Source organism: Alosa sapidissima, chromosome 10 (genome assembly GCF_018492685.1).
Source record: "Alosa sapidissima isolate fAloSap1 chromosome 10, fAloSap1.pri, whole genome shotgun sequence".
NCBI classification, from domain to species: Eukaryota; Metazoa; Chordata; class Actinopteri; order Clupeiformes; family Clupeidae; genus Alosa; species Alosa sapidissima.
This window is the reverse complement of record NC_055966.1, coordinates 26,437,609-26,457,904: the sequence shown is the minus strand read 5'-3', so window position 1 is coordinate 26,457,904 and position 20,296 is coordinate 26,437,609. Positions and strand designations below refer to the sequence as shown.

Sequence of the window (20,296 nt, the reverse complement as noted above, 5' to 3'; positions counted from 1 at the left end):
AGCTCTGGCAAACCTCTGGCAGCTTCTTTATAGCTGATTAAACAAGATAACTAGCCAGGATTGAGAGTATCTGAGTGAGGTGAGCCCCTCTATGCTAACCCTCTCCTCAACAATAGCTGGTTTAACAATGAGGAGGGGATCAACCACCCACATTACATACACAACTTTTGTGATCAATGCCAATATTTGTAATTGAGACAACAGCTGTTTGCTGTATTTTGTTTGGATTCATTAGTATTCAAATGGTGTAATATTGTTGTGCAATTTTGTGGTAAAGTTTTTAGAAATACAACTACATTTTGTTTAGACTGTGCTACAAGCTGATAAAGTCTGTCCTCCTCTGCAAATGCATTCTAAATGTATGCACCTCCATAGTTTAATATCAGTAATATGTTAATTAGCTGATTTTTATTATTCAATTATTATTGAATTAGCTGTTCTCAGCTGAACGTACTATAAGAACTCAACTCCCTGCTCTACAAGATATCTATTCCAGAAGAGTACTCCTAAGAGCCCAAAAGATTCTGAAGGACTCTTCTCATCCTAACAATGGATTATTCCTACCGCTGAAATCAAGAAGACGCCTATGTAGTCACAAAGCCAGAACTGAGAGACTCAGGAGAAGTTTTTATCCCCAGGCCATCCGAACTCTGAACTATACTACACTATACTGACTTTGCACACATTCACTCCTCAGCACTCTCAAACATTTCCCAACTCTGAACTCACACTATACTGACTTTGCACTCATTCACTCCTCAGCACTCATGACCCCCCCCCCCCCCCCCCCCCACACACACACACACACACCCACACACACCTACAAGACTTTTAGCACTTTTACATCCCTCTCCCTATGCTACAGACCTTTTATTTATTTTCTTATTTCATCACACGTCAAAACACACACACACACACACACATATCTGACTTTCTCCAACTTTTGCACACTTTTTATTTATTATTTTTGATTTCTCCTCCATCTACCCATGTCCTTGATTGCCTAGCCTTTCTGCCCCCCCCCCCCCATCCCCAACACACACACTTACATCATCACTGTCATCACTTCACATACATACAGCACACTGCTTGCTACAGTAAGCCTCCTCTACATACTTGCTGCACACTGCCCCCCCCCCCCCCCCCACATACACAGCACATTGTCTTCAGGATCTTCTCCAACACACATCCTCTACATACTTACAGCACACTGCCCCCACCTACCCACACACACACTACACACACACACACACAGTCACTGCTCCACTCCCCTCCCGCCCACACACACATCTTCACTGTCATCACTCACATAAATTACATACAGTACTCTGCTTGCAATAGTAAGTCCCTGCCCCCCCCCCCCCCCCCCCCCCCCCCCTACATACACAGCACATTGTCTCATGAGGAAGCTTCTCCAACACACATATTGCACACTGCCCTCTCCCCACATACACAGCACACTATCCCATCTCCCCTGTCATCCCCCCAACACACACACCAAGACCCCTGGCAGTTGGGTTAGCCCCTTGAGCCGTGGATCTGCCCAAGGTTTCTTCCTTGGTAAGGGAGTTTTTCCTTGCCCCTGTTGCTCTTGGGTGCTCCTTGTTGGTGCCCCCCACCCAATCCCAATCCTCCCCCACCTTTTTTATGCAGCCCTTGCCACTTAATCTACTAAACCCCTCTTCTACTGCACTTTTTACCCCCCCAACTTTGCACAAATAGGCTGACACCAGACATAATTTCACTGCATTTCTTACTTCCAGTAACTATATGCATGTGACAATAAACTTCCTTGTACCTTGTACCTTGTACCTTGTATTATGTTCAATTTATCTAAATATGTGTCATAAATAAATGTGTTAAAAAATATGGTGTAGTATGTAGTAGTGTGTGTGTGTGTGTGTGTGTGTGTGTGTGTGTGTTTAAGACTGTGATCACTGAAGCACGGAACCACTCAGAGGTTTTTGTACGGCGATATTTCACTGTGTGAGCGGGAACTCTTCACTCTGCTGGCAATAGTACTCAGCCTCATCCTCTATCTGTACACCACTGATGGTGAAGGTGGTCAGAGCCCCATTTAAAGAGCCACTGAATCTCTCTGGAGTAGTTTGGGAGCTTGGCCAGGTTTAAACTGGAAGAGCTCAGTATCATTTCCAATATCCCTTGAAGCTCGACAAAGGATCTTCACTGTGTCCTGAGGCTGGGCATTGATGACAGCAGGAAACTGATCTACTGTGATGATCCCCATAGAACCTGTGAGGAAACAGACAAAGTAAAGGAATATCAGACGAATGGTTACAAATTGAGAGGAAGACACCTATCTAAACCTTGACAGAACTTCCACTTGCCTGTTATCCAGAGGGTTAAAAGAGTTATGGTCTCGTGTGCTGGGCCCATGATGATGGCTGTACCTCTGAGAAATTGTTCAGTTCAATTCTGAGTTGTTTAATGTGTGTGTAGGGGACAACTATTTTTAAAGACAGAGGAGGAGGATTTGAATGTAAATGAGTGTTAGAGGTCTGTCTGATGGAAAGAACTCAAGAGTCAACCCTCAACGTGGTTGCCACACACATTTTAGGCATGCAACATCCAACTTGTTTTTATATCAGAGAAATATTTGAAATTAAACACAACATTTTTATCATGTCATTACAATATGAGAGAAACTTCTAAGCAGACCTACCATTTCTCTGCCCAGCACCTTAAAGGTCATGTCATAAAAAAACACACCTTTTCAGTGCTCTTACACATATATTTGGGTATCTGAGATAGAAGAAAATGAGCTGTGCAGAACTTCTTTCTACACAATGTCGTGTGGGGAAGCTTGTTAAATAAAACCACCTCAATGTTATCTGTCTAGACTTAGTCACCACTCACCACTTTGAGGTGCAAAAGTTTGCTTTGGACAGGGTAGAACACAGAGTTTTGCAACAAATTGCAACTATTAAACGCAAGAAACTAATTTTAAATCGTGGAAAAAATAAAATAAAATATGTGACATTTAGGAAATTCTGTTGAATATACTGAGTCCAGAGTGGACTGTGCATTTGCATTGAGTGCAAAGAACGGGTTAGGCAGCTGATGAAAAAAATTAGCAGGTAACTGGCTCATTTAGAGTATTAGAGTATTTATTGGTTGGTAAAGAAGTTGAGAAGCATGATTTATTTTCTTCTGATAGGACATGGCATCACCATGTGGCAGTCATATTGTTGGTTTTGATATCTGTTCAATAAAAGAAGGATTGATCTATCTATCTATCTATCCCAAATAAATATAATGTAAATGTAATGTTTATGTGAATATGGGTTCCATGGTTCTTGAAAACCCTGGTAAAGAGAAACTCACTTTAAAAAAAGAAAAAAAAGATGCGGGGTTGTCTATGGCCAAAATTGTAACCACATTTCAAATATGTTGTAAACATGGCAAACAATATATGTATATAAAAAAATGAATTAATTGTAATGTTTGTGTTACTGTAACAGATGAAAATCCCTCAACTCCAAACTCACAATATTGTCCCTGGTGAGATTTCCATATGAATGGTGTTGCTCATTTAAACAGCTTGAGGGAGTTAGTGAAGCGTGAGATGTAGGGGAGGTTTTTGTACGGCGATATTTCACTGTGTGAGCGGGATCTCCTCACTGTGAGCGCAGTAGTACACGGCCTCATCCTCTATCTGAACTCCACTGATGGTGAAGGTGTGGTCGGCTCCTGTCCATGTGCCACTGAAACGACTCGGGGTGCCAGAGAACCTACTATTTCCATCATAGATCATGAGTTTAGGGGACTGACCAGGCTTAAACTGGTATAGCTCCATATCATCATTAATTACTGTAGAGGCTTTGCAGAGGATCTTCACAGTGTCCTGAGGCTGAGCTGTGATGACAGCAGGAGACTGATCTACTGTGATGATCCCCACTGAACCTGAATAGACAAGAGAAAACAGCGAAAAATACATTGAATAATTCCTTTTTAAAAACAAAATAAAAAAATTAATCTGTGTATAACAGAAATCTTACCTCTAATCCAAAGAGTAATAAGAGAAATCATCTGAAGTGTTGGACTCATTTTGGTTGTGCTGTAGTTTTGGATGTTTCCACTACCTGGGTGAGGAAAGCTGTTGTGTTGTTTGTCTGGAGGAGGACTGGTTTTAACACAGAAGATGTGAATATACAGTTATGCAAATGAGTGTCGGTGATGCAATATCTCTTGCTTGATAGACTCACTAAGGTCACAATGCTGACTAACTTCCAACCTAACACAATTTCAATTCTCTTTAAAGATTTTGGAGTGTGAAACTAGTTGTAAAATTGATTGATACCGGTTCATATTCTTTCTTTTTCATTTTAGACACATTCACAATGAATGTGCAGCTCTGTGAAGGGACCTAAAGACTGAGCCATGTAGATACTTTAAAAAAGCTTATTTGGATTTGCAGTAGAATTCAGCAACAGACCATGTCGGGGAAGATGGTAGGTCCTTTGCATGATGTAACACTGGCTTCATGACCAATATCTAAATGGAACTTTATGATGGCCTATCCAGTGGAGTATAAACAACTAGATGTGTTAAACAATGTGTGAGTAAACTCAGCCCTGATGAAGACCTCTGTGTTAAATTGAAACATGGTGGCTTTTTAATGAAGTAGCCAATTACAATAAAGGCTTTTTACATGTATCCCTATCCCTTTCTCGCTGTCACCATATTTGGATTAATATCTTTCTTATATTGCAACGATATGTCTGTTTAAATATGCAGTATACTCCATATGAAAAATAGGCTTTAGATGATTAGGAATGTGTTGAATTGTGGGGCTTTTATTTGATATGTTTCTAATACAGGTCAATCAAACAAAAGTGGTTGCAAAGTTGTGTAGAGTAGAGTTGGGCAAAAAACAATCATTTGTAATATTTCAGAGGAATGAAGCTATTTTGAATCCTAAACATGAAAAAGAACCTTGATACTATCTGTCAATGTATAGAGTTGACCCATACTCTTAAGAAGGCCATTATCACTATGTAGTGCCTAATACAGTACATAGCTGGAAGTTAGTCTCAGGGCAGGTCGGAATTGTCTTGAATGGGTTTATAGTGATCAAGAAATGTTCCATGATTGAGCGAGTACAAACTGTCAAGATCAGTGAAGCTGAGAGAGGAGCAGGAGGTTTTTTTACGGCGATATTTCACTGTGTGAACGGATACTCATAACCCTGCTGGCAGTAGTACACGGCCTTATCCTCCAGCTGAACACCACTGATGGTGAAGGTGGTCAGAGCTCCATTCCTGATACCACTGAACCGCTGTGGGGTGTCTGAAAACCTCGTGTCACTGTAGTAAATTAAACTTTTTGGAGCTTGTCCAGGTTTAAACTGGTAAAGAGACATGTAACGTCCAATATCCTGTGATGCTCAGCAAAGGATATCCACAGTGTCATGAGGTTGGGCATTAATTACAGCTTACCTACTGACTGACCTACTGTGATGATCCCCATAGAACCTGGCAAAAACAGAACGCAGGAATCACAGATCAGACTGGCTTACAGGAGCCTGTGAGAGCCACAGAACCATGAGTAGCACACACACCAGTGCAAAGAATATAATAGCCTCACCACAGCACAACAGAGACTATGTTATAATCTCAGCACAGCACAACAAAGAACAAAGATACTAAAAGGATGCCATGAAACCTACCTGAGATGCACAGGATCAAAAGAGACAATATTTGAAATATGTGGATCATTTTTATACGAGTGTCAAATTACTACAAACAGTGTTAACTTGTCATTAAGGTAGGAGCCTACAGGTTTCTGAAAGATAATCAAGTCTGGTCATCTTTGGACACAACAGAGAGAGCAGCTTTTATGATGTGAGGAAAGTGAAAGTCCATCTAAATGAGTGACAGTTGCCTCTGCTCTGTTGAGGGTCCTGGTTGTAAGCAGCATAAGTTTTGTTCATGATACCAGCGTTGCTCAGGATGTGTGGGTATGTGGCATTCTCTGAAGGAGAGGGTGCCTTGTGTGTGTGTGTGTGTGTGTGTGTGTGTGTGTGTGTGTGTGTGTGTGTGTGTGTGCCAACATGGCGTGAGCTGGTGATGCCATAGCTGCTGCATGCCTCTGGTTCTGGGAGATAACCAGCAGGAGACAGGCGATATAATAATAATAGCCAAGCGTGTCTGCTTAAATATAGTTCCTATTATTCATGTGCCTTATTGGGGCCCAGAACCCAAGACACAAATGCTGTAAAACAACCTCTGTCAGTGGCTGTATGCTGGTCTGGAACGTTCCATGATTGACATGTTTGTGTGTGTTGTTTAGACTCAGGATCCTGTTGGATATAAGTATCAGGCAGCAAATGAGACTGGCCCAGTGCACACCAAGTGGACAGTCGGATGTTTGAAGACGTTGGGCCAATTGATGAGCATCTGTGTGTGGCAAGAGCAGTATTTAAGTATAAGTATAAGTATATATACTCTTTTGATCCCGTGAGGGAAATTTGGTCTCTGCATTTATCCCAATCTGTGAATTAGTGAAACACACTCAGCACACAGTGAACACACAGTGAGGTGAAGCACACACTAATCCCGGCGCAGTGAGCTGCCTGAAACAACAGCGGCGCTCGGGGAGCAGTGAGGTTAGGTGCCTTGCTCAAGGGCACTTCAGCCGTGCCTACTGGTCGGGGTTTGAACCGGCTTGAGCCTCCGGTTACAAGTCCGAAGCGCTAACCAGTAGGCCATGGCTGCCCCATTTAGCCATATTTTGAAATAGCCAGACTACGTCACTCTGGGAATTGCACCCAGAGAAATGTTAACTTCAGGTTCAAGAAGGCACAAAAGTTTGTTCTACTCACTGTCAGAGACGTGGTTCCATCCATAAATATATTTTTATTAACAGTTAGTTACTACAAACACAAAACTGATAGATAGGAGGATACCAGGGCTGAGGCTTATTGGGGGGAGGCAGATCACCATAGGCTGGGGGTAATCCCAGGAAGCCAACCCAACCACTTACACGTGCACACACACACACACACACACACACACTACACACGGCAAGAAAGATCCACTGGTCCACAGGTATGGAACACCACCACCTCAGGGGTACTTCTACCCTCCCCCTGGGCTCTCAGCTCCTGGAAGAAAAATAATAAATTGGGAAATTAACATTTGGTGGGGGTAAACAAACACACACACACACACACATAACAGTGGTAGGGTACTGCAATCATTGGTGACCTGCAGCAACACACAGGTGGCCTCCTACGGGTGCATAAATCATAAATCAAAAGCAAGCAACACAAGTAACAAATAACCAATAATGAACATACACATTAATACACAATTACATTATTAGCTTCGGTGCCACAGCCACGCATATGGTGAAGCAGGAAACCACGTTTCGAGAAGGATAACGCAAGGACCAAAACTCAGCAAAGCAGCAGTGAGCACAATGCATGTCCAGATGACACTCAGGCCCACAACACCAGTGTAGCAGCGGCTCGTCACTCGAGGCAGTCATTATGGGGCGCTCCACCCCTTAATCCTGCTACATGTGCCCCAAATTAGTGTGGTGTGTGCGGCACCACCAGCTCTGGCAAACCTAGTATCTGAGTGAGGTGAGCCCTCTCCCCTCTGCTATCCCTCTGTGTGTGTGTGTGTGTGTGTGTGCCAACATGACGTGGGCTGGTGATGCCAGAGCTGCTGCAGGCCTCTGGTTCTGGGAGATAACCATCAGGAGACAGGTAATAATAGCCAAGGGTGTCTGCTTAGTTCCTATATTAAGATGTTTGAAGACGTTGGGTCAACTGATGAGCATCTGTGGCCCAAATTAGTGTGGTGTGTGGCACCGCCAGCTCTGGCAAACCTCTGGCAGCTTGTTTGTTGCTGATTAAACATGTTGATTAAACAAGATAACCAGCCAGGCTTGAGAGTGTCTGAGTGAGGTGAGCCCTCTTCCCTCTGCTATCTCTCTCCTCAGCAATGGCTGGTTTATCACTGAGGAGGGGATCAACCACCTGGATTACATACTCAACTTTTGTGATCAATACCAATGATGAATTGGGGGCCAAGCAGCGAAGCTGCGAAGGCACCCATTGAGTTACTAGCTTTTCCTATTATTATTATACATCCGACATTGGAGTCTATGGCAGCCCATAGAACGCCTGGCTAAAAAGTGCTGAAATTTGGCAGAAAGTTTCGGGACACTCCACTGACCACTCACGCTCATTTACGGATCTCTTGTGGTGGCTTTTTGTAATCAAATAATACAAACTCAAAAGAATTCCAAACAACGTACAGTAGATGAATACTGCAGATGATGGCTTTAATGCATTCCAGAGCATTGGTTCGCGAAGCAAGCTGCTTCTGACTTTCTGTACATGATTCTTATACCTTCTCATGTCGTCACTTGTTTGTGTGAACTCAGAATAGAAAATATCTCCTGTGTCGTCTTTTACCACATTAGGAAGGACATACAGTATGTGCCTAGGTATTTTCCTTCTAATGACCTCTGATCCTTCTGAACAGCCACTGAGGCTACCCATTCTCTCTTAGGCATACATGTCCTTATACGTAAACTCCTGGCCCCTCAGCATGTGTATGCCTTAGCTGTAATTACCCCTGCTGTTTCACCACAATGGACGTCAGACAGTTTACAGAATATCTTTTCATACATAATAAGAATAATAAGAATATATTTTCATAAAGCTATATAACTAAATAAAACGACCACACTCTAAACCCAGCCGTCTAGCGCCACCAACGGGTCAAAATTTGGCCGAAAATTTAACCGCTGGGTCTAAAGTGAAATTTGGTGCATTGATTCAGGACCATCCCATGATCACTCTCACCAATTTACAGAACTCTATGTCCAACACTCTAGCGCCACCAATGGGTCGAACCTGGATTGCATTCACGCATGTGACCATTGAACGGTGCGTCCGATTTTCACAAATCAGGCACTGATGAAATTCCTGGACCGACCTGAGTTCAATGACTCCTATTACGTCACTTTCTGCCATATTGGACCTCCGCCATATTGGATTTGGTCTAAACTCTACGAAAAGTTTTAGCAAATTTCATCCGATTTTCACGGAACTTGACGGAGATGATCTTCTGCCCAAGCCGCACAAACGATACTTGCCAGATTTTTCAATTTCAATTTTGTTTGCCTGTGACAGCCAATCAAATACGGCGACGAAGCCGCCAAACAGGAAGTGGACTAACATCTCCGTGACGCTTTAATGTCCAAACTTGGTACAGGGACTTGGTATCTGATTGTGAGGATGCACTAGGAAATCATTTGGCCTCTATAGAGGGCGCTGCAATACAGGAAGTGACCTTGTATCTCAGCAACGCTTTGATGTGCAAAGTCCAAACTTGGTATAAGGACCTGTTACCATATTGTGATGACGCACTAGGAAATTGGCATCATTTGGCCTCTATAGGGGGCGCTGCAATACAGGAAGTGAACTCGTATCTCAGCAAAGCTTTGACGTATGAAGTCCAAACTTGGTATAGAGACTTGGTACCTGATTGTGGGGACGCACTAGGAAATTGGCATTATTTGGCCTCTATAGGGGGCGCTGCAATACAGGAAGTGAGCTTGTATCTCAGCAACACTTTTATGTATGAAGTCCAGACTAGGTACAGGGACTTGGTATCTGATTGTGATGACTCAATAGGAAATTGGCATCATTTGGCCTCTATAGGGGGTGCTGCAATACAGGAAGTAAGCTTGTATCTCAGCAACGCTTTGATGTATGAAGTCCAAACTTAATACAGAGACAAAGCAGCTGATTGTGAGGACATGCAAGCCCCCACATTGCTGCTTGCAGCTATATTTAGTATTGTAATTGTGTAATATTGTTGTGGTAAAGTTTTATTAATACACCTGCATTTTGTTTAGACTGTGCTACAAGCTGATGAGGTCTTTCCTCCCCTGCAAATGCATTCTGAATATTTGCACCTCCATAGTTTAATTTGTGTAATGTGTTAATTATGTTGGATTCATATAAATATATGTTATAAATAAATGTGTTGAACATTTAGGATGTGTGGAGAGTGAGTGTGAGTGTGTGTGTGTGTGTGTGTAGGTTCATATTAAGACTGAAGTGATCACTGAAGCATGAAAGTACTCAGAGGTTTTAGTACGGCGATATTTCACTGTGTGAACGGGAAGTTTTCACTCTGCTGGCAGTAGTACACGGCCTCATCCTCTATCTGAACGCCACTGATGGTGAAGGTGTAGTCAGTCCCAGTGTAGGAGCCACTGAAACGACTCGGGGTGCCAGAGAACATGTACTTGCTGCTGTAAATGAGGAGTTTGGGTGGTTGCCCTGGTTTGACTTGAAACAGCTCCATATCATGGTCAATGACTTCAGAAGCTTTACACATGATCTGCACAGTGTCCTGAGGCTGGGCATTGACAACAGCAGGAGACTGATCTACTGTGATGATCCCCACAGAACCTGAGAGGACACAGAAGGAATATCAGACAAATGGTTACAAATTGAGAGGAAGACACCTATCTAAACCTTGACAGAACTTAAACTTGCCTGTTATCCAGAGGGTTAAAAGAGTTATGGTCTTGTGTGCTGGGCCCATGATGGTGGCTGTAGCTCTGAGAAATCGTTCAGTTCAATTCTATGTTGTTTCATGTGTGTGTGTGTTGGGGAGAGCAATTTTTAAAGACATGAGGTGGATTTAAATGCAAATGAGAGTTAGAGGTCTGTCTGATGGGAAAGAACTCAAGAGTCGGAAACTCCCTCAACGTGGTTGCCAAATATATTTTAGACATGCAATATCCAACTTATTTTTATATTAGAGAAATAGTTTACATTAAACACAATATTTTTCTGAAGTCATTACATGAAAGAAACATCTTCTAAGCGAACCTACCATTTCTCTGCCCAGCACCTGCCCGTCATGTTATATAAAATCACACCTTTTCAGTGTGTTTGTGCATGTCATGTTACAATATTAGCACACCCATGATAAAGTTGACTAAAATGGAATTAAAATAGCCCACATCATCACATACCCTTCACCATACCTAGAGATTGGCATGGTTTTATTTCAGTTAGCTATAGCTGGTTTGATTTGCATTGAGAGATGATGTAACCCCATGGCAATCTCTAGGAATGGTCATGAAATAACTAGCCTTTACAAATAAAAATCTGCCTGCCTCTGTGGGAATTTAACATGGGTGTGCTTACTTATGGAAGGAAGAACATTTTATTTTTTTACGATATGTTATTCATTCACAAAGAAAATTGATGTCCTTAAAGGTTGGATTGTTACTATTTTTTAATTAAGGCATTAAGATCAATTTCCAAAAGATGAATTTTTATTCCTCTTTTTAGCCAACTTTAGCATGGGTGTGCTGGTTCGAGCCCCGACCAGTGGACCGTGGCTGAAGTGCCCTTGAGCAAGGCACCTAACCCCTCACTGCTCCCCGAGCGCCGCTGTGGTTGTAGGCAGCTCACTGCGCCGGGATTAGTGTGTGCTTCACCTCACTGTGTGCTGTGTTTCACTAATTCACGGATTGGGTTAAATGCAGAGACCAAATTTCCCTCACGGGATGAAAAGAGTATATATACTTATACTTACTTACTTATACTTAACATTGTAATGTGACTGTATATAGGTGTCTGAGAGCTACCAATGTAAAAACCACCAAAATAACATAACCCTCTCCCAACACGATGCCATGGAAGCTTGTTGAATAAAAACACCTCAATTTTATTTATTTGGACCAAGTGTCTGCTCATTACAAGAATGTGCAAAAATTTGCTTGCATCCCACAAGTTTGGGACCTGTTACCAAAATGTTGAAGCAAAGCCATTGTTGAGTTATATGTTCTCATTAATCATAAAAATGTATATTATGTTATGTTGCTTATTATTATTTTGTATTTTATATTATGCTACTGCTTGTTGTATGCCAAAATGTGCAAGAGTTGGGACTTTTATTTTGACTTGAGTTAAGTGAATGTAAGAACTTCGTACTGAGAATGTGTTACCGCTCCCTCGGGTACTGATGTTATGCCAGTGCAGGCTAAACCAACAAATAAATAATATAAAGAAGATATACTTGAATTATTCTTTAATGGATGGATGACAACAATATATTGAACATCATGGCGGATAGAAATGAAACCTTAACAGGTTATGGGCCCAGGTGCGCCAATGCTACAGGAGGAAGATGGCAGAGGCTAGTCTTCGACGGAGACGAAAATAACTACGAACTATTGGAAGTAAAATTTCTTGGTCATCTGAGAACAATGGGTTTAAAAGAAACAATACTGTCTACCCGGGATATAGACAAGGAAAAGAATGAGTTGTGCTACGCAGAACTAATCCAGTTTCTCAACGATAAAAGCCTGTCACTGGTAATGCGAGAGGCGACTGATGACGGCAGGAAAGCTCTGCAAATACTTCGAAGTCACTACGCCAGTCAGGGTAAGCCTAGAATTATCGCCCTATACACTGAACTGACTTCGTTAAAGAAGGAGTGTGACGAGACGATAACAGACTACATTATCCGAGCTGAGAAAGCGGTGACTTCCCTAAGAAGCGCAAAAGAAGTAATAAGTGATGGACTGATAAGCTGCTATCCATACTACACAGAGTAGTGAAGAATTTACTTTCACCCAGTTCAAAAGCAAACTAAGAAGCTATGAAGAGACAGAAAAATTTGATGATAAACACATATCTGACAATGTGATGAAAGTGCACATAGCATCCGTGACCTGCTACGGATGTGGTCATATTGCCCGCGATTGCCGCCAAAAAGGCGTACCTAAGTGGTGCAGCTGCCATAAAAGTTCAACACACACTGACGAGACATGCCGCAGGAAAAAACATGAAGCACAAAGGGTACAAAGATGAAGCAAAGCAGGCTGCAGAAAAACAAGAGGAGAAAGAACAAACATTTGTGTTCAAAGTCAGCCAAACATTTCTACCAGACAATATCACGAGAAATGGACTAATGGTAGACTGCGGTGCAACATTCCACATCTTAACGGAGTAGTGTTGCACGGTGTATCGATACTAAAAAGTTATCACGATGCCTTCACGCAAAAAACGATACGATTTCCGACGTTTTTAGAATCGATACTTTTTTAAAATAAACGTTCTGTGTCTGCGTGAACTGCTGCTCTCATTGCTCCTTGCATTCATCTAGGCGTGTCAAGCAGGCAGCTCTGAGTGAGTGAGTGCGCAGCCAACGTCAACATACAGTAGTTCTTTGCCGACCGTCCTCGGCCTTGTGGATAAAATCTGCAACTATTTCGGATACATCGCGAATAGTGAAGGTAAGCCATCAGGTACACAGAGGCCCGTTTGTGAAATATGTTTCAAAGTCATTTAAAAGCAGTAGGCTACGCATGGAACTTGGCTAAACACCTCGCAGACATATCCCAACATTTTTGTTCAAAGAACGGCAGGTAAACGAATATGCTATAGAAAACACGACTACATGGTTAGTGCCAAGTTCTTCTCTTCTGTTTTAGTCTAGCCTAAGTGAAACGAGTAAGGTTCTCTGGGATAAAGCGAACCTTCCTTCATCAATGAATTTTGACGAGACATAACGAGCTGTAATCAGGGTGCAAACGTGATGAAAGCTCAATGTTCACGCCAGAATAACATTACCATAACTTGTAAACAATCTATTTCATGTTCGGTCAGTACTACTGGTAATATTTGTCATGGCATGTAGACTGCAATTTGTTCAATAAGTATTGCCCAGATGTAGGATAGGCTACCCGAAATGCGCTAATTAAAGCCCACAGCATATAATACCACCAAAGCGTGTTGAGTCCTAATAATAATAGCGGCTTATTGTTACGTTGTAGCAAATCATGTTATCAAAGAAATAGACGTAGGCTAATGTAGGAATGCACACAGACATATTGCAACAGGTAATGGTGTAGGCCTATCTGACGAAGACCTGAGTGGTTGGAACGTCGTACTTGTACACTGGGCGCAAAGAAGACTATCCTCACATTTTTCCCTTTGCAACTGTCAAAGAAATCCCATGAACACGGGAAGGCCTAGGGAAGCCTATACTGTACATCAGATGGCATAGCATTCAGTGATTTGCATGCAGTAATTTCAACACTGGCCTTGATCTAGCCTAGTTTGGCTATTTAAAGCTACTTTATTGGCAAAACACAACACAATGTAAATGAACTATAACAAAAAATAAAAGACTTAATCACACAAAGTAGGCCTACTATTTTAATGACTATAAAAATAATAATTATGTAGGAAGTTTAGAACCCAGAATTGACCTGCACACTACAAAAGTGTACCGAATTCAACACAAATGACTCAATACACTCGGAGGAGGTATGAGTCCTTTCTTTTCCAGATATCTTAGGATTTCGCCGTAGTATCGTTTCAGTATCGAGCATCGTGATATTTATGGCAGGTATCGTATCGAAGTCATAATTTTGGTATCGTGACAACACTATAACGGAGAAGAACGATTTCACGAAATTTGATGAGAGTTTCGACCCAAAGTCACACTAAATGGAGCTGGCGGATGGAGCCAGGATGAACAACGTGGCATTAAAGCGGGGTGACGCAGAGGTGTTGCTGCTGGACGTGGAAGGGAAATGTGTCAGGATCACTCTAAAGAAGGCCTTGTTCATACCATCATACCCACAGAGCATAATCTCCGTTCAGGCTGCTACAACAGATGGGGCCAAGGTGATCTTCCAGGAAGGACAGAATGAACTGATAAGCAAGGATGGAGCTGTGTTCCGCATAGAAGAGCATGAGAGACTGTACTATCTGAAAACGGTAAATAACAACGAACAATGTGTTGATGCATCAGTTACTGATATGATGTCCAGGGACAAAGTGAGTCTAACTTGTGATGTTAAAACATGGCATGAGATCATGGGACATTGTAATGTTAGTGATGTGTTGAAATTACCTGAAGTGGTAGAGGGTATGGAAATCACAGGTAATACCAAACTAGACTGTAATGTTTGTACTGAGGGAAAGTTCATCAACAGCAGAAATAGGAAAACCGACACAAAAGCTGGTGAGGCCCTAGAGTTGGTACACACTGACTTAGCAGGTCCCATTGAACCAACTTCTCAAGATGGCTATAAGTACGCAATTTCATTCACAGATGATTTTTCAGGGGCACTATCTGTTTACTTCCTTAAGAACAAGAGTGACCCTACTCTAGCGACAGAAAAGTTCCTTGCGGACAGTGCACCATACGGTAGAGTCAAATGCATAAGATCAGACAATGGCACAGAATACACAGGCAATGCATTTCTGTCACTTTTACGAGAAAAGGGTATAAGACATGACACATCATCTCCGTACTCTCCTCATCAAAATGGTACAGCTGAGAGACAATGGCGAACCATCTTTGAAATGGGAAGGTGTCTGTTAATTGAGAAGGGATTACCAAAGGTTCTGTGGCCTTATGCTGTTCAAACTGCAACTCACATCCGAAACAGATGCTATAATGACAGAATTAAGAATACTCCATACTTCATGTTGACAGGAAGAAAGCCAGACCTTTCTAAAATGTGGGTTTTTGGATCAGAATGCTATGCGTACAAACACAATCATAAGAAATTGGACCCTAGATGTGAGAAGGGAATATTTGTGGGGTATAGTAAAAATAGCCCAGCTTATCTGGTATACAATCCACAGACAGGAAAGGTGTCAAAACATAGATTGGTGAAATTCATTAGGAAGAGCAGTGCAGAACAGCAGACACAAACCGATGAAGATGGTTTAGAAATCCAAGGTTACAGAGACAGGACACATAATAGTGAGAACAGTGATGATGCCCCACAAAGTGAGGAAAGCACAGAGAACCAGGTCCTAGATGGAAACATGGAGAGTATTGATACAGATAATTACAGAGGTGTCAGAACATGATGGAACTGTGGAAAAAGTAGACAGAGAAGACAACAAAAACAGTACAGGTCCAACAGCCACGGCTAGTCAAAAACATTACCACTCGAAAAGAGAAAAGAGAGCCCCAAAGTATTTACAAGATTACCTGACACACTCCAAAGGTGATGACATTGTTACAGGGCAGTGTGTAGAGTCCCCCAAACCTATAGAGAGGCCCTTATGTCACCTGAGGCTCCCGGATGGGAACATGCTATGAAGGAAGAGATGGACTCACTTAAAGAAAATGACACATTTGAATTGACAACTCTACCAGAAGGCAGAAAGACAGTAGGGGGAAGATGGGTATATGCCCTTAAAGAAAATGCAGAAACAGGAAAAATCTTCAAGGCTAGGTATGTTGCAAAGGGATACAACCAAACTGAAGGCATAGACTACCATGAGACATTTGCTCCTACAGCAAATCTCACCTCAGTACGGGCATTAATGCAAATAGCCGCTCAGAACAACTTCTTGGTTCATCAGATGGACGTAAAAACAGCATATTTACATGCTCCAATAGAGGAAGACATATACTTAGAACAACCAGAGGGTTTTGAAGAGACATCTGACACAGGAAACAAGTTAGTATGCAAGTTGAGGAAATCTCTGTATGGCTTAAAACAGTCTGGAAGAAACTGGTACGAACTTTTAAATGATCATTTGGAACAAAACAACTTTGAGAGAAATCAGTCTGATCACTGTGTGTATAGAAATCAGATTGAAAATGAGACAATCATAGTGATCATCTGGGTAGATGATTTGATAATTGCAGTAAGCAGTGAGGATCAGCTCAACAGCTTTAAAGAAATAATGAAGTCTAAATTTAACATGAAGGATCTAGGGAAAATATCTTATTTTTTGGGGATTCAGTTTGAGCAAAAAGAGGGAGAAATTAAAATGAATCAGAAAAGGTACATTCTCAAAATGCTTGAAAGGTTTGGAATGTCAAACTGTAAACCAAAAGCTACCCCATGTGAGCTAAAAGTGGAGTGTAATAGAAATGAGGAAGAAAACAATAACGAGATTGAGAACCCCAAAGAATACCGTGAACTTGTTGGAAGCTTGATCTATGCAATGACCTGTACCAGACCAGACATTAGCTGGATAGTCAGTAAACTGTCACAAACCCTTGCAAAGCCTAAAACACATGACTTAGTAGCTGCTAAACATGTTCTGAGATACCTAAAAGGTACAGCTGACTATGAGCTGTGTTTCAAGAAAACAGACAAGACTTTAAGTCTAATAGCATTCAGTGATTCTGACTGGGCATCTTCTGTAGAAGATAGGCGTAGCACTTCAGGATACTGTTTCAGCCTGACAGAACAAGGCCCTGCTATTTCATGGAAGTCTAAGAAACAGCCGACAGTGGCACTGTCAACCTGCGAAGCTGAATACATTGGTCTAGCAAACACTACTCAGGAAAGCATGTACCTGACTCAACTGCTAAATAGCATGGACAGTAGTGTTTACAATTGCACCACGATGTATGGTGATAATCAGGGGGCCGAGTAGAAATCCAGTGAATAGATCAAGATCTAAGCACATTGATGTGAAATATCACTTTATCCGTGATGCTGTCAGTGAGGCAAGAATACATATTGTGTACTGCCCAACAGAAGACATGGTGGCAGACATTTTGACAAAATCTGTATCAAAAATTAAAATTCTAAAGTTCAAAGGTTTTCTGTTTGGGAACTAAATATTGGTGATGACATTGTACATGGCTTAAGATGATGAGAACAAGTGGGGGTGTTGAGTTATATGTTCTCGTTAATCATAAAAATGTATATTATGTTATGTTGCTTATTATTATTTTGTATTTTATATTATGCTACTGCCTGTTGTATGCCAAAATGTGCAAGAGTTCGTTGTGCGCATGTGTGAACAAATGGGACTTTTATTTTGACTTGAGTTAAGTGAATGTAAGAACTTCGTACTGAGAATGTGTTACCGCTCCCTCGGGTACTGATGTTATGCCAGTGCTGTGAGATGTAGGCTAAACCAACAAATAAAGAAGATATACTTGAATTATTCTTTAATGGATGGATGACAACAATATATTGAACATCATGGCGGATAGAAATGAAACCTTAACAGCCATTGTGCAATATGTTTGTGTTTGTAAAGGAACAGGCACACAAACAGGGTGGCACACACTGAACAGGGCTCTAGACAGGAGAGTTGTGGTGCTTCTTCCTTTTGTTTTTTTAAGCATTTCAAGTATGACACAGATGTGTTATTAATAGCTCAAGAAACTATTTTAAATTGTGGAAAAAAGGGGTAAAATAAGTGACCTTTAAGAAATTAAGTTGAGTGCATTTCTGCTGGGGTATTAGTTATATCATGTCATTAATTGATTTGTGGACAACTGCTGCTTTTGCACTCTTTTGCACTTGCCCATTCACCTTAGGATTGGCACATCCACTTACCAGATGAGACATGTAACATATGATTTAATATCATAAAAAAAGATGCTAACCAGCATAATGGATAATAGTTGATAATAATGGATAATAATATGTTACCCCATACCCGATACATGCACAAGTAGTGGGCATTATGGGTACCATAGTAATGGTTGGGTGAGTACAAATCTATTCAACAAAAGTCTGTTTCTTATGAAGTACTAACAAAGTGGTTTTGTTGCAGCTGTCTGGAGGTGGCACTTCATTCATGAAAAAACTGTCATGATCAGTGAAGCTGAAAGAGGAGCAGGAGGTTTTTGTACGATGATATTTCACTGTGTGACTGGCAACTCTTCACTGTGAGCGCAGTGGTACTCAGCCTCATCCTCTATCTGTACACCACTGATGGTGAAGGTGGTCAGAGCCCCACTGTAGGACCCGCTGAACCGCTCAGGAGTGCCAGACATTCTACTGGTACTGTCATGGATGAGGTGTTTGGGTGGTTGTCCAGGTTTAAATTGGTACAGCTCCATATCATTTCCAATATCCTGTGAAGCTCGACAAAGGATCTTCACTGTGTCCTGAGGCTGGGCATTGATGACAGCAGGAGACTGATCTACTGTGATGATTCCCACAGAACCTGGTATATAAATGTTACAGAATAGATTTGAGGAATCTAATTTTATCAGTTTTTTACATGCTAATGTAGGTAAAACATCATCACTGCAGCATTATAAAATTTTAAACTCACCTCTAATCCAAAGACTTAGGATAGATAACACCTGATATGAGAGATGCATTTTGTATACCATGCTCTTGACAAATTAAAGTTTGTTTTCTAGGGAGGGCAGCTGCATTGTGTATATGCAGAGGGTGACTGTTTTAAAGAAAAGAGATAAGCCTGTATTCAAATGAAGGCAGCAGAATGTGAACACCTCTGAAACTAGATTTCATTTGAACTTTGGTTTCATATCAAAGTGCATGAAAGAAAGTGAGTCATGTTTATCTTCCACAAAATGCATGTTTCACAATTTATTATAAATAAATATTTAAAAAAAATGTTTCAAAGATCAAAGGTCCTTATCAAAGGGATAAAGAACTTTTAGGAACTTTTTGGAATAAAATCCTAAAAATGTTATACTATGACAATATGAGATAAATATACATCATTTTGATAAACCAGCTATTATCGGTACCAAAATGTACGTAGCACACATCCAGAGACAGCACATCTAGGAGTGGTAGGTGACTTTTGCTTATTACATTTCTGTGCAACAGACATGATAAAGTATCTAAACATCTTCATTATGAGAATGGAACATTCTTTTGCTTTCATTGCCTATTGTGTTGTTATATTGTGGGATGTGGTGGTGCAGCAGTTAGGATTAGAGTCCTGACCGCAGTAAGATACTATATGTTGCTCTGGATAAAAGTGTCTGCTAATACCTACCTTATTCTTCATCTTGTTTTAGGATTCATCCCTCTCCAAACCTCATTCAATGACGACTGTTCGTTTGATTACTGATACCTGTACTTTAATTAATGCACAAGTTACAGTTTTTCTCAGTCACTTTGGTGCATATCTCAGATCAGAATTGAAATTCTTAAAACTGCTTGTTCAAACTCCATATCATCTTATCTCTTGTGCACTTCATAAAAGCAATTTCTCCTAATCTTATGCAACAGTGAAACAGTGAGTATAAATGTTGGCTGTTTTTTACATTTTCAATTGCTTCTGTCATGTTGGTCAAAATGCAGTGTTCTGGTTCCATGCTGAATAGTCAAAAATATTACATGCAAAAGTGTTGTTATTACTAGTTGTTATAAGGGGTGTTTCCTATTTTTTACTGTACATTTATAATTTTTCCTTCGCACAATCCTGTAAAAGGCTTTGGCTTATTTATACTGTAACAATGTCTGTCAACAAGTTGCAGTACAAATGGTACAGTACAGGACAAATGCTGAA

At 41.1% G+C, this 20,296-nt stretch overlaps 1 gene segment (V, D, J or C); it reads right to left on the bottom strand.

The window, feature by feature from the left end:
* The window catches only part of LOC121720863, a 31,126-nt gene extending 11,952 nt beyond the window's left edge, over window positions 1-19,174 (bottom strand). Inside the window, 2 exon segments of the V gene segment in view lie at window positions 10,168-10,462; window positions 19,082-19,174. Of these exon segments, the coding sequence occupies window positions 10,168-10,462; window positions 19,082-19,142 (356 nt within the window).
* Between the last annotated feature and the right edge of the window lie 1,122 nt (window positions 19,175-20,296).